We start from the raw sequence: 15,183 nt of genomic DNA, 5'->3' as shown, positions 1-15,183 counted from the left end.
CGTCCACGGTTCAAACATCATCTGGTCGCCATACCCAACGGACGAACCCGAGCTCACCCTGGTCAATCAATTATCGCCACCTGCAGCAGATCTAGCCTGCTCCTCCTGCCGCGCTTTACCCGAGAGCACCTTTCTCATCCGCATGGTTACGTTATCCTTCAGCCACATAAGATCCTCTCTTGTGAGCTCTCCTCGCTGGATAGGCTTGCTATTCCCATCCTTCAGAAGGATAGTAAGCACATCCGTGCGAACACCACACAGATTTCCAACGAACCCGTCTTTTGTCCACGTCCGCACTAACGTCAAAGCGTTCTTCTCGTACTTTTCTTCCGAGACATCCTTATCACTGATCATTGGCAGCGCAGCTGCCAATCTAGACACCGCGGCCACCGCCCGCGAAAATCTAAGTTGTCCGCCAAGACCGAAATGATTGGCTGAGAAATTTCGCAGAAGTAATATACAATCAAAGATTGAAGGGAAATTTGACTTACCCCGGATTTCAGCGTAGAACGTCAATCGAAACAAAGATTAAAGTAAAGGGGAATTTAACTTACCCCGCATTTCTTAGCTTATTAGCTAGGGTATTAGCTTAATAGTAGTAATATTTAATTAAAGATTTAAGTACATTTCCTATTAATTGGGTATAAAGGTGTTAGCTTAATAGTAGTAATATTTAATTAAAGATTTAAGTACATTTCCTATTAATTGCGTATAAAGGTATTAGCTTGATAGTAGTAATATTTAATTAAAGATTTAAGTACATTTCCTATTAATTGCGTATAAAGGTATTAGCTGAATAGTAGTAATATTTAATTAAACATTTAAGTACATTTCCTATTAATTGCGTAGTAGTAATATTTAATTAAAGATTTAAGTACATTTCCTATTAATTGCGTATAAAGGTGTTAGCTTAATAGTAGTAATATTTAATTAAAGATTTAAGTACATTTCCTGTTAATTGCGTATAAAGGTATTAGCTTGATAGTAGTAATATTTAATTAAAGATTTAAGTACATTTCCTATTAATTACGTATAAAGGTGTTAGCTTAATAGTAGTAATATTTAATTAAAGATTTAAGTACATTTCCTATTAATTGCGTATAAAGGTATTAGCTTAATAGTAGTAGTATTTAATTAAATATTTAAGTACATTTCCTATTAATTGCGTAGTAGTAATATTTAATTAAAGATTTAAGTACATTTCCTATTAATTACGTATAAATAAAAAAAATAGCTAGTATAGGACTCGAACCTACGACCTCTTAACCCCTATCGATCTTATAACTCCTTTAAGATATATGCCTTTATATAGTAGGGACTATATTAAGTAGTATAGCCGGGAGAAATAGAATTATTAATAGTTAAGAATTAAGTTAGAGCTAATACTAGCTAATCCCTACTAATACTAAATTGGAAGGTCGTCGATTTATATAAAAGTTTTACGTTCTATAGAACCGACCCGCGCGGTTCTAATAGTATAATTTTTATTGAAATCGGATTAGTATTTATCGAGATATATATAGGATACTCCGTATTCTATAGCTATCTAGTCTAGGGGCGCCCTAATATAATAGCCTATAGGGTACTAAGTATTAGCCTAATCGGGGGGGGGGGGCAATAGTAAGGCTCTAGGGCGTCTAGTAGGTATATCGACTTTTTTTTTATACTAGATATATAATTTTCGCTAAGTCTACGAGTTAGTTTCGAGGAGGAGGAGTACTTTATATATTAATCTACTATATATAGTTTTATACTTAGACGGCGTCTAGGATAGGAGGTAGTAGTACTACTATATCGGAGTTAGGTTTTAACTTTCGAGGAGGAGTACTTTATACATTAATCTACTATATATAGTTTTATACTTAGACGGCGTTTAGAATAGACTGTAACTACTAAGAGGAAATTCTATTATCGAGTTCCTATCTAAGTAACTTAACAGGTTGCTAGACTATTATACTAACTCGCGCGGCTCTAATTCTATAATTTAAGTAAACGTATATATTTCTTTGATTTTCGAATATATCTAGGTTATATAACGGACTAAGTTGTCCGGTAATAAAGGTATAGTTTCTACTAATATTAGCCTAATCTATCCTAATACTCTTATAATATATTGTATACTAGCATTATAAATATATACCTGTAACTAGTATATTTACTTTCTATATATACGTTTATATATACTCTTTACTATATATGCTATCTTATTATATATATATATATAGACTTCGAAAAAAACCCCTTTCCTAAAAAGTAAAAAAAAGGGATCGTAAAATATTTAAAAATTAATACCTTGAACTGTGCTATTATTATAGCGAGGTCCAAAGTATTAAATAGTCTGCCGCCGGAGGATTATAACGCTATATAGTAGCCGGACACCCCTGCTCCCGAAAATTTCAGGCCCTCAATAAAGTGTATAAGGACACTCGTCAAACAGCAAACCAATTCAAATGATTGGATGCCGGGTTGGAATTTAAGTTCGTATATAGAGTGTACACCGTACCTAGGAAATCCGGGGTAGCCTAGGTTAGGGAGGTACTCACCGCCGGCTTTTTTTAAGCAACGCCAAGCCGAAAATTTTCGAACGTGGATAACCTCTGCGCTGCTACTCTTGGAACGCGCCCGCGGTCCACAACACTTCCTAGTTCGTCGGTGCAGGACCGACACCTTTGGTACACCGTCCTCATCCTGTCCCCTCATCCACGCGCCGTCACCTGCACAGAGCTGGTCTTTCGCCATCTCAAGTCTGCCACCGTCTGGCCGAATAAGATGTACTTTCAGCTTCGAGACGCCAACAAAGGCAGCAAGAATCTTGTCGTTGCCCCACTCGCGGAGGTCATCCTGGGATACCTCTGGTTCGGGTTCCTCTGCACTTTGACCTTGAAAGAAGAGCTTCTTGTCTGCGGCGGTGAGGTTCTTCTTGAGCCAACCGACGTCCTCATTCGTGAGATGTTCTCGCGCTAGCTCCAGCCTATTCCCATTCTTCTCGACAACCAGGTAGATTCTGTCATGCGAGACCTTTTCAAGCTCTCCTCTGACTTTTTGAAGCGTCCACTCCCTCGTTGGCGTGCCGTACTCTCCGTAGCGCTCGAACCATTTCGTCATTCCTTCGACGCCACGCCGATTTGCTTCAGCAGCATCTAGCAGGGGTACGACAGCCACGTTGTTGAGCATACATCCGACTTCTTGCACCGGCTTGTTCAATTTTCGTGCGATTTCCGTCAGATCCACCGTCTCTAACCACTTTCCGAACTCCTGGTACTCAGAGGGTGTCCATTTCTGCCAGCAAGGGGGCTTGAGACAGAACTTTCGCGGGTTGCGATATTCGACCCCGAGCTCTGTGGACGTCAATGGTATGTAGCGGTCGGCCAGCTCTGGTAGGTCGCACAACGGAGTATCTTTTGGTAGGGTCGCCGGATGGCAGGTGGCGAAGTGGACTGCGCGGGTCAGTGAGTCTTGCCCTCGTTGTGTGTTGATTGGAGCTCCGATGGGTGTTGGCGTTGCGGAAGCTGGTCGTGTTTCGGTGCGGCCCAATGTCGCACTTGTTGGCGCTTGGATATGTGCCGGCGGTGTTGTGACTGAAGCGGCTTCGATGGTCTCTCTCATTTCGGTCTGGGTGAGCGGCGTCGGATCGTCGCTGAGATCCATCGCGGACTCGTAGGCGCTCATGCTGCGGGTATCAGTCAAGCGCTGCGACACGTTCAAGCCGAAAGTTGTTTGTCGTCACAAACTTTCTGTTGGGATGCTTGGGAAGTGGGTGAGATGAAACAGATACAAGGTGGCTGGCAACAATAGGAGCATTGACGAAGTGAAGCAAAATCACCGCCAGCGCACGGCCAACGTCGCAGCAGCAGCGCCATCACATGCATGCCCCGTAGTGCATAGAGCTCCAACGGCATTGACTCCCAGTCACCACCTGCTTCCCTATTCTATTTCCATCTTTATCAGAGGCGATGCTGCTGCCTTGTCGGGGACGGATAATTTCTTTTCTCGGAGTCTTCCAATGCAGCAGCGTGGTGCGACCGCTGAGAAATCTCAGCTTAAGTATTCTACCACCAATCCAGCTTGACTTCTGTGATGCCTGTATCTGAAGACGACCTTCATGCATGGTGATTCAAGACAGTTTCATGTGGTAGTAGTCATCTGGTTTGATTCTACATACCTATGCCCTGCTCGAACGCCATACAAATGCCAAGTTCTTTAGCGTGGTGCCCAAGACGCCGCCCAATGTACATTGTCGCGATGAATTGCGTGTAACGGAGGTCTACTCTTCATACTGGCCTCCTGGTATCATGTCACGCCCTTTCTCTAGCACGCCCTTTAAGTACTCATACACAGCGAACGTGACAGCTTGACCAGGAGCCACACGCGCCACTCGTGGTGTGATACCCATCCAGAATGCTCGGGGTCCTTCTTGCTTGAACATCTGCGATCCAATGTTCACAATGCGGCCCATTGCAGTTTGGCCAGGCTCAGCAGGCGTCCTTTGTAAACGAGTCTTGATCGTGTCAATCGGGGCATTGCAAAATGGTCCTACGGCACCAGAGATAAGTCCTATGCCAGCTGTCGTGTAACCTGGCAACGGCTTTGTGGGGTCGTCGCTCCTTTGCTGGAGAATCTCCTTCAGTTCTGTGTATGCTGTGAAGTTTGCCGCTTGATTGGTTCCTTGTCTCAATGCTGTGAGCGAGACACCGCGATAGAGAGCACCCACACCTTCTTCCTTGATCACAGTGTAGCAAGCATGGGCAGCGTTGCGATATTTCGGAACGTCAAGCGGGTCTGCCATACTGTGATGTTGTGCTTGTAGTCGAATCTTTACGACCTCCATAGGACATACCACAGCCACAGCTTCCGTTACACCAGCTGCCAGACCAGCGAGGAAGTTGCTACTGCCACGAATTCTGCCCTCCTTGTCCGCCAACAATTGCTTGTACCATTCGTAGCTGGTAAATCTGATTGCCATCTTGGGCACGATACCCGTCAAGACAGCACCAAGACCTTTGTACAAACCAAGGGGCGTTTCCTTCCGTGCGATCTCCATACCAGTTTTGATAAACCCTCGTCTCTTCTGGCCAGTTCCACGTTGTCGGCGTGACAACTGCATACGAACTTTGATTGTGTCAAGAGGGTGGCAGACGAGTGCTTCCATCATTCCAGCTCCTCCACCGGCTACTCACAGTGAGCTTCCTGCAGTGCCATCGTGCGTGTTAATGCTTACCGATGAGATTAGTGGCCGCAGAGGCTGGCTTCTTGCCTCCTGGGCCTGCTGTGCTTTTTGCCGACATCTTGCGAAAACAATCCTGCTGAAGCTACCATGCAAAAGGGTTTGGGAAGCTCGTCAATTGCTTTAGAAGCGATCTCAGATTGTGTTTACTGGAATTCTTGAAGCCGACCACGATAGCTGCAGCTCGAGCGAATACCAGAGATCATCAAGTCTACAGAAGAGGAATTCGAGCAAGATCAAAAGCCCAAAATTGTTGCTCCATCGTTCGACAGTGACCGAGGCTCACATTACGTAGCGTCACAAGCCGAGCGAGTCTGAGATGCGAGGCTGGTCGCGGTCGCGCGGGACCAAACCTGTTCCTGGGCGAGCGGAGAGATACCTCGGGCATTCACGGACGTCCCATGACAGGCTTTCCGACGGATTTCCGACGTAAGCACATGCTAGAAGAGCGTCTTCGCTCAGTATCCCGAGGCTTTTTCAAGGTCATTTGGACTGGGTGCTGCTTGGATTTCGTGGTGCAAAAGTGATAGAGGCGCTTTATTCATGTGAATTGGGTTTTGTGGTTGATGCGGGGCGACCGATGATCGGAGGATTCCGCCAAAGAGCCTCATCAGTCGCACGTGGTCGTCCTTCAGCGAAGATTAATTGTATAGACCAGGTCCGAGCTACGTGCGCTGGTACAGTTGGAAGTCCAGCGTCACTTCTTCATCTCCCACTGATTGAGGGTGCGGGCCTTCCTCAATGGCTTCGCCTACGAAGTCAACCAACGCAGCATGGTCCGCTCGTTGCCATGCAGAAGCCTTGGGTGCTGCATCGTCCAATTTCGTAGGAAAGAAGGTGTCACAATCATATTCTTTACCAATGCGAGTGAGAAGAATGCGATTGGTCTGCGGTAGTTCCAGTGCAGACTTGTAGATGCTTGATCCGCCGATGACGAAGATTCTTCCAGCTGGCAAAGCTCTGCCATCTCTGATCGACAGCTCGAGCGACCTCAAGCCAGACAAGATGTCAGAAGCAACCACTACGTCGTCTGACACTCCGTCTAGCTGCGAATGATCCTGTGAACTGATGACAATGTTCGTCCGATCCGCCAAAGGCCTTCGTTTCGGGGGGATGCTCTCCCACGTCTTGCGGCCCATAATCACCACATTTCGGCTCGCACCTGACAGTATGCTCTCCTTTAGAGCATCTGATTGCGCAGAGCCAGTAGCAGTAGGGATTATTGGGACGCGCTTCGTGACGCGAGCAAAGAATGCCATATCCTTCTTGAGCATCGGCCAAGGCAGACCGTTGTTCTTGCCGATACCATTCTTCGCCGTCGCCGCGACAATAATCGTGAGAGGTAGCTGTGAGAGAGACATGTCGGCCATGCTGAGTTGTGTTGAGCGGAAGGACGAAACCAGCGCCACTGCTTGCTTGCAAACAATTTGATCTTGAGGCCACAAGTCGCGTCGTCCCATTGTGGCATGGTCACAATTGTGGCTGCCTTAGAATAATTGGTGCCTTGTGCCGCGCGGCGCAACAGTCAGGAGTCAAGACCTCCACACTTGAGCTTCCGTGGCCATCTTGACCTTATCACGCATGGTCACCGATGTCCTGGCATCTGCACTGCACAACTCAGAGATGCTTCTTCGCGCGAGGATGGTAGAGTACCGAGCGTCCCAAAATGGCAAGACTTTGCATTGATGAGACGACATCCAATCTTGAACAAGACAGGAGTGAGCGCCGACATGAGAGTACTGCAGCGAAACGCCGTTCTCTCTGTGCCGACCGCTTCGGCCTACGGTCAGACTGTGGCCATTGTGATGTGCCGTAGACCTCGCCAGGTCAGGTCGCACATGGCGCTCTCACACATGGACAGCCGACCCACACCGTGACCCTGCAGCCTGCAGCTCAAATTGACAAGCAACAGGACGCTGCACTACACGATTTACGAAGCGAGCAACGAGACCGAGTGACCACCAACAACAGAGCGGGTAAAAATCGACTCAAGGCTCGGCTGGGTACTTACAGGTGTCAGAGCCCCTACTTCTGTGATTGCATTGCATGTGAAACTGCAATGTGACGAAAACAATGCCATTGAGGCATGGTGGACACGACGAAAACAAGCAAGAACCTGACGAATGGAGAGAGGTGATGGTTACATGTGGAGGCTGACTGAATGCCAAGTCAGTAGGACCGCCCTGGATCTGTCGAGAAGAATATGTTGCACTCAACCTGTCACCTGCTTGCATCCGTTCAGGACTACTCGCAATTTGGACGAGTCTGGTGGCGACTTCATGCAGCTCGTCCTGCTGGCGTTTCCCTAGACAGGCTCGCCAAGTGGGTGCGTGATGGGCCGCAATGCAATGCAGAGAACGTGGTGTGTATTGCACGGCTACCTGCACGGAGGAAACGCGGAGTCGACAGGGAGAATGCTGGCTCGGAGGTGTTGCCTGAATAATAAGGTATATATTGACGTAGGTCCAGAATGCTGTGCTCAGCGAGCAACCAAAGTGGATTTGGCGCCATTGGCACACGTGGCCAGACACCTCAGAGCCGGGATCTCATGTGTGGACAACGAGCCGCTTGTGCGACGCATCATGAACACCAATAATGACGCAAATGAGTCATTACCCAGTCCACGGCATGAATTCAATACCCATTTGAGTTGCGAAGACAGCTTATTGCCCTCCCACCAGATCTGGGTCCGGCGCTCCAGGCGGCCAAATGGCAGGTCTATCAGTGAAGACAGGAGGAGAAATGAGAGTGCTTGAAGGACTACCGATAGATCGACGCCCAGTTCTGCATGCTCGGAGGACAGAGAGGCTTCAATTTCATGATCTCCAGAGTACCGTGGATTGGCCGCCAAATGGACCTGGTAAAGCAGCGTGATATCTCGGGATGTCGCGTGGCAGCCATGTGGACAGTTTCACAGAGGCATCACGCGAGGTGACTCGAAGTAGAATGCAAGGGGGATCATTGGCTCTTTCCTTGCTGACTGAGCATGATTATACGCCATACGGATGAGAAGTCGGAAGAAGAACTGACAAGCTACATAGGGGCGTGTAGCGGAAGCGGGATGGGACAATGTGATACGGCAGGCGTGACGAGTGTCCTTCTGAGGTGTGTTGGGGAAGGATGAACAACCCTGAGCTATCCCTGCCCGTGTCCAGCTCGACAGCGGTCGCTTGCAGATGATGGCGTCCAGAGGAAGTTTTGATACGGAAAAGGCCTCGTTATTTCTGCAATCGTTGGCCAATGGGGAAGCCTGACATGTCCTATACGAACCGAGACATTGTTGTAGAAGGGCGGTGGCGGAGATTAGACTTATTGCATGTGCTGAAGCAGAAGTGCCATGTTGAAAGTGTGCATGTAGCTTTACATGAACCGCGTCTGCTCGCAAGCAACCTGAATAATGCATGGATTCGTTATGATCGATGCGAGGCTTCGCGAGCCGCTTCCGCAGTGCTGGGATGTTGCAAGGCCTTGGAGCGAAAGCAGATGCCGGTCCGAGGTGCTGCAGGTGCAGGTGCCGGCCCCAGCGCCGAACTAATGTCGATAGATTGCGTACTGTCCACTGTATTTCCAGGTTGACGCGTGCACTGCCAATCATCGACTAGAGGCGAAGACGCTGTCGGGCTCTCCGATATCAAGCCGCGTGTGAGGTTGCTGCGTGCGTTGGCCGTGCGCGCCTGCGCCACGACGATTGCCGATGGCGTCGCATCGCATCGCATCGCATCGCAAAACAACCCAGATGCGGCGCAGAGTGCAAAGCTTTGATGAGGCCGGGAGCGAGCGTGTCGGGCATGACTCTCTTTTGTCGCCGCTAGATGGAGACGGCTGGCCCGTCGTCTGGATCACTGCATTATTTGCCATGTGATGCTTGAGTGGCTTCATCGACCTTGTGTTGCCCACCGTCGCAGGGATGGCCACGAGGCATGGCATTCATTGGCGTTGGCGTTGGCGTTGGCATGCGAGCGGCCACGGCCATGGATGGCAAAACGTGGCTTGTGTCACTGAAGGCACATCAGTCAACGGGCAAAGGCAGTTTTGCGAATGCTGTGACTCGCAGCGGTTGGTGTGTACATGTAGAATGCTCTGTCCGCGGGAGTGCATTTGTGCGTCCTGCAGTGATCACATATGATCCGAGTGCTCTGCGCAAGGAACCCTGCGCGGTGACGGGCCGGTGTTGTCGCCATCCATCGGCGGCGAAGCTCCTGTCGAGGGCGAAACTCAATTCGCGGCGGACAGGCATCTCGGAGCAGGGATGCACGCAATGCCAACCCTGAAGTAGGCATGCATGCAAAGATGATTCGGACAATCAGATCAATGATACCGTACGCCTCGTATCAACGATACCGTACGCCTCGTATCAACGATACAGTATGCAAATACCATATCAACGATAGCCATTCGCAAGCCAAGGCATTGTCTCCCTCCACCCCCCCTCCCCCTCCCCCTGCTCCGCCCTGCTGCTGCTGAGCTGCTGCCCAGTCCCGCGTGGCCTGGCGGATGCTCCCGTATTGGATGGTGCGTCACTGGTGCGTTGACTCTAGTCTTCTCATGCCCGCCGCCTGGTCACCAGTTCTAGCTTGCCGACGACTTCTCGCTTTTGCTGTGCTGTGCTGTGCTGTGCTGTACGTCTGTCCGTACGGTGCTCCTCGCCGCCGCCGCCCCCACGAGCCTCTGCTCTGCGTCCGCCGGGAGTCAGGACGTCGCCATTTCCCACAGCACGCGGACCGCCGGATCGGTCTTCCGACTGCTGGCCAATTCCTGGTCGGTCCATTCGCATTGTCCAATGTCCATGCTGTAGGCGTGGCGGTTGGTAGCGAGCCGGGACAGCGAGTAACCTTCTGCAAGCCAACCACCAACCAGAATCGCCCCAGCAGCTGGGCATCTGTACGGCCTACAGAGTGCAGGCGTTTGGCGCCTCACGGCCTCACTCATCAATCCATCACGAATTTGCATGTGCAGGGAAGACGTGCCCTACAGTCCTGCTGGCCGCGCGCCGCCTGCCGTCCTGCAACTGCAACTGGCAACTGCCATTCACTGCGGCCACAGCTGCTGCCCTTGCCCTTGCCCTTGCCTCGTGGTCAGCTTGCTGGGCAGTCACTCGCGGTGGGGCCTTCCCCTCCTCTAAAACCACGACGCGCGCCGAGATCCAGAAGACTCCCATCGTGTGCATCGACTTCTGAGACCTGCATCCATCTCCATTCATAGCCGCTCCAATTTGAGACCGGTTGACGACATCTTTACCCGCCACGTCGATCTCACGACTGCCAAAAGCCCCCCCGGGGAGTCGGATATATCTATCTGGTAGCACTCGCAGCGGCCCGTTGCTGGAGTCCTTTCGACCCTCCGTCTATTTGGCTTGACCAGCGCCCGTCGATCGGAGAGTCGACAACGGACGACAATCTAGGAAGACAGCAGCCGACTTTGCCTCGCCCTGAGTACGGCCTGGATCTTGGTTGGCGACGGCGAACTCACGGGGAAAGGTCAGGGTAGCCGCAGATTATTGCGCAACACCCGTTGAAGGCGGAACAGGAGCCATACCGCTCGCCGCGCGCTCTTGGACGGCCCTGGTGATTGCATACAAAGGACCACCACCGCACCTCTTCTAACCGTCGAGCTCCCATGTCTTGTGGAACGCATCGCAAAGCTTCTCATCTTCACTACGACTCACATTGCGCGGAATTCTCAGCACGCCCAACAACTTGACCAAGCTCTCACTGGATTGGTGCGAGTTTATTGGTGATTACCACTTTCCATACAGGATACGACTTCCCAACTTGCCCTCCACTTCCCATCGACAGCTGTCATCACGTTGCTCGACTGCCTCCTGCTCCGGTCCCCCTCTTCAGCGACTTCGGGAACGGTTGGCGTCTTTGCCCATCGTACCACGTCACAACAGCTTGATCGTTCATCACTCGGCCACGGCCTCATAACCCCCCTCGGTCTTCCCTGGAACACTTATCAACTTATCCCGACTCTGTTGCATCGGCTTACCTCCCCAGAACACCAAGGTACCAGCAGCGGCCAACTTGTGCGCTGTGACGGGATCAACCAAAAGCACAATAATGATGGCTAGGGAACAGATCGCAATGGTAGTGCGCCAGCAACCGCAGCGAGCACAAGTCGTCCAAGAGAACAACCCCAAAAACCGAAAGCCCATCGATCCACCACCTATCATCGAACTCAAGTACAACGATCGTGATGACCCTGCCAATGCACAATGGCTCGTCAGCCCGAGGACGTTCATGATGGTGACTTTGATCAATGTGAAGGAGACCGATGAGTTCAATCCCGGAAAATACTTGATCGGACAGACTGTTTCATCGCTACATCGATTGAAGGACATCAACAACAAAGGTCCGTCCACGCTTGGCTCAAGACGATGATACCAGCCATCATCACATCCATCCAGTATGCTAATCACACCTCACAGATGGGGGCTTCTTTGTCTTCGGAGACATCTCAGCTCGCAAGCTGGGACACTACAAACTCCGCTTCAGCCTCTTCGATACCAACAAGGAGTCTGAGCAGGTGGTCTTCCTGGGGTCAATCGACTCGGACGCTTTCGCGGTCCTCCCACAACGTGACTTCGGCAGCATGTCGGAATCCACCCACTTGACCAGGACATTCTCCGACCAGGGCGTGAAATTGCGTGTGCGAAAGGACAACCGCGCAATCTCAGGGTAAGTCAAGAGCGTTCTTTAGAATCACGACAGGAATGCTGATCGACGACAGCATCGGCCAAAAGCGATCGTATCAACCATCGCCTCCCGAAAACAATTCACCGGGCCTACAGACCGGTGGGCTGTATGGAGGCGCTGTACAAGACTATGGGTCAGTGCAGTCTCCAGGGATCAAACGACATCGATCGTCTAGCGAATACGACAACTCTGCTGCATACGCGGGCATGGTCAGTGAAGCGCCGATGCCTTACACCAACAACGGCATACCCAGCGCGTCACGCTATGAACCGCGGCTCAGTAGTAATTACACATCGCCAATGTCCATGTTAGGTCGCAGTCAGACCATGAGCGTTCCGACACCGAGCCAGTACGCCAACTTATATCAGTCATCACCACCCGGTGTAGCTGCACAGCAGCAACCATACTCGACCTTTGGCGAGCCTCAGCCCACACTGCCCTCGCTAGGGTCTGCAAGCACGGTACCACGATATCAGACGCAATATCCATATCATGCTGGGACACAGTACGGGGCGTACAGTTCTGGAGACCAGGGGTACGCAGATCCGTATGGTTCTGCGGGCTCTCACATGAGCAGCATGGCCCTAGGATCAAATGCTGATTCTCCCTACGGCTTCCCGCAGCCCGTCAGTTCGTATCCAGAGCAGGGCGAGGCCCAACGTAGCTACGCCTATCCGGGGACTTAGGGATCTACGGGAAATACCGTAGCGAATAGGCTAGCAAGATTTCGCGCGCATGTCATCACGAATGCTCCCGCAACACCACATTCCTTGTCAACGACGGGTCAGGACGACAAAAGACCGAAAACAGGATTGCACGTGATCCGAGATAGCCCCAGGGACGAGGATGAGCCTTCACCAGATCCCAAAGACTGATTTGGTAGCAGCCTCCCAATTGCAGCATTCATCATAGCGCAGCCGGCTCATGCTGGACGTCTCCAGCTCGATGCATTCGTCCAGATGGTGCGAAAGCTCTGGGATTGTACAGCAGGGCGGCTGCTTGCACGGTTCACTTGCAGGCTTCCGGAGAAAGGATTGGTTACGGTATGGAATGCACGATTGCAGCTTCGTTGCTTGTTTCGAATTGTCGGATACAAGAAGATAGCCGAGTGGTGGAGGGTGGAAGTGGATTCAATATTCTTTTGCTTTTTTGGCATTGACCAAGCACCAGCGTGGCGTTCACAATGGGATACTTATGGGGCTGGCAATCTGAGCGTTTACTGCGTCTAGATTTCTGAAGGCGGTTTTTGACGGGGACACAGCACGGACAAGCCCTTTGGCTTTTCTTGTACATATACCCATTGAACAGTACATGAAGGTCTTCCCAGGAGAGAAGATGCTGAAAGAGCTTTCATTACAAATAGCATTGCAGGATCACATATGCAACGTTCTGATAGAGTTTCGCTTGGAAAAACAGGTGTCACAGATTGCGCAACAGGCGCATATCAACGGCAGAAGCGTCCAATGCAGGCATCGAGGTTTCACTGTCCGGCGTGGCGAGCCACAAGCGAGTGAAATAGCAGAGTAGTGTGAGTGAGGGTTGGGACACCTCATCAGCAGCCCTACAGCAACGGCGTTCCTTTCATCACAAGCACCTCGCTTGCTCATCATGTCTTTGATCCGGATCCAACCCACGATCGAATACAGTAGCGCCGAAGTCAAATGGTTGGAGTTCACGTCCCAGCATGGCTTGTTTCGCGATCGGAAGCCTCCTCCCCGAACGCCGGCTGGCGGTATGGCTTGGCTTGAAGCCCTCACGATACGTAGCAGATGGGGTGGTTGTGAGGGTCTTCACTTCGACGAAAGCGGAAAGTGTCACCCGCCAAATGAGGCATGGCCAGTCAGCCAATGTCATGTCATGCTCTCCGACTTCAAGACAATAATTCCGGATTCAATCCTCGGATTCCGCCCAGGGGCACGATGGATGCAAGTCCATTGCCCCTCTTCATATGGCTGTCAAGATATAAAACAGCCGCCCACCGAACCAGACCCAGTTCCAGAGCAAGCTTCACTGCTCTGTACCACATCGATGACCACGCTTTGCAGGCTACGCTAACGTGGTTCAAAGACACTTCGACATGATTGCGCAACCAAGTCTCCGAACAACGTAAGTATTGTCTACCTGACAGTCCCACACGGAGAATTCATCAAACTTCATGAACCGTCTGCGTCGTTGAGGAAGAATTAATAATACCAATGGTCTTTGCCGTTGAATGCAGCCATCACGTAAACAACACAAGCGTCTAGAACTCGTCAGTGGGACTCAGGAGACAGGTGGTAGGACGACGCCAACACTCTCGGAACGGCAATGAATGACAGTCAAGTCACACACATGTCACACAACCTCCAAGTTATTCTAACCCCCTCGCTTATAATGTCTTTGAAACTTCGCAAAGAAAAAGGTGCTCGTGCTATACATACATATACGCCCTGCATCTTCAGCAGCATATGCAAGACGCAGGCCCAGCAGACATACATGAGTGCACACCCCCCATATTACAACCGAGCCCTGAACCTTGGAAAGAAAAAAAAACACCATCTCCGGGAGCCTTGTTACTTGCGCAATGCTCGAGCATGGTCCACCATATCTCCAGACTAACTACTACCAGTTTTTTTTAAACCCCTTGCGTTAGAACACCATGGTTCTATCCTCCAGAAGAACCATGATCTGCAAGTCATATCACCGACTTACATATATGCATGCACGCTCATAGATGATGATGATGATGATGATGCTCAATAACGTAACTTGTATAGTAGGTTGGTAGTATACAATGTCTTTCGTTCTTTCTGTTTCTCCTATTCTGTGATCCCTCTGCGGCAGCGAGCCAAGGGAGCTTCGAATCGTTTCGTTTGCTTAGTGTTACAATACAATCATGTCATGGATATGATGCGCAGCGGCGGCGGCGGCGGCAAGCGAGCTGTCATGCACCCGACCCATAACATACCATACAAGCCACACCCAAAGTCGCGCTCGACGCGCAGTTGTGGGTGGGTAATCAACAGGTAAACAAGCAAACAAACAATAGTCCATTCCCTCCTCCCATAGAGTGCCGTAGCTTTCGAACGTCATGTATGCCAAAAAATTACGATCGACTTTGCTCAACTCGTCATCATCTTACTCATACTGGATCTCTTCATCGTCTTCACCGGCAGCATCGGCTTCGTCATCGTCCTCGATCTCACCGGGAGCGTCCTCGTCTTCGCCTTCCTCGTAGTCGCCATCGCCAGCAGCAGTCTCGGGAGGATGCACAGCTGCATCGTC

General features: G+C 50.5%; 3 protein-coding genes across 3 annotated transcripts; all 3 read right to left on the bottom strand.

The window, feature by feature from the left end:
* Positions 1 to 4,126: 4,126 nt before the first annotated feature.
* Positions 4,127 to 5,391, bottom strand: MYCFIDRAFT_152880 (uncharacterized protein). The gene is made up of 2 exons (XM_007927106.1): positions 5,219 to 5,391; positions 4,127 to 5,169 (listed from the first exon to the last, which is right to left on the bottom strand). Exons 1-2 carry the CDS (start codon positions 5,283 to 5,285, stop codon positions 4,265 to 4,267), a joined length of 972 nt encoding a protein of 323 aa, XP_007925297.1. The 5' UTR covers positions 5,286 to 5,391; the 3' UTR covers positions 4,127 to 4,264.
* A 498-nt stretch (positions 5,392 to 5,889) lies between these two features.
* Positions 5,890 to 6,585, bottom strand: MYCFIDRAFT_135158 (uncharacterized protein; the record flags this gene model as incomplete). Its single annotated transcript, XM_007927105.1, has 2 exons — positions 5,890 to 6,399; positions 6,454 to 6,585. The coding sequence occupies 2 exons, from the start codon at positions 6,583 to 6,585 to the stop codon at positions 5,890 to 5,892; spliced, it is 642 nt and encodes a 213-aa protein (XP_007925296.1).
* A 3,182-nt stretch (positions 6,586 to 9,767) lies between these two features.
* Positions 9,768 to 10,103, bottom strand: MYCFIDRAFT_195657 (uncharacterized protein; the record flags this gene model as incomplete). The annotated part of the gene is made up of 1 exon (XM_007927104.1): positions 9,768 to 10,103. The coding sequence occupies one exon, from the start codon at positions 10,101 to 10,103 to the stop codon at positions 9,768 to 9,770; it is 336 nt and encodes a 111-aa protein (XP_007925295.1).
* Positions 10,104 to 15,183: the final 5,080 nt, after the last annotated feature.

This window comes from Pseudocercospora fijiensis, assembly GCF_000340215.1.
Source record: "Pseudocercospora fijiensis CIRAD86 unplaced genomic scaffold MYCFIscaffold_3, whole genome shotgun sequence".
Lineage (NCBI taxonomy): Eukaryota > Fungi > Ascomycota > Dothideomycetes > Mycosphaerellales > Mycosphaerellaceae > Pseudocercospora > Pseudocercospora fijiensis.
This window is presented reverse-complemented; position numbering and strand designations above follow the sequence as displayed.

What these genes read in the sequence shown, in the direction of transcription:
- MYCFIDRAFT_152880 (XM_007927106.1), bottom strand. Translation starts at nt 5,285, where the DNA reads ATGTCGGCAAAAAGCACAGCAGGCCCAGGAGGCAAGAAGCCAGCCTCT. An exon ending in TGCGGCCACTAATCTCATCG is followed by an intron (nt 5,170 to 5,218) that starts GTAAGCATTAAC and finishes CACTGTGAGTAG; the next exon opens with CCGGTGGAGGAGCTGGAATG.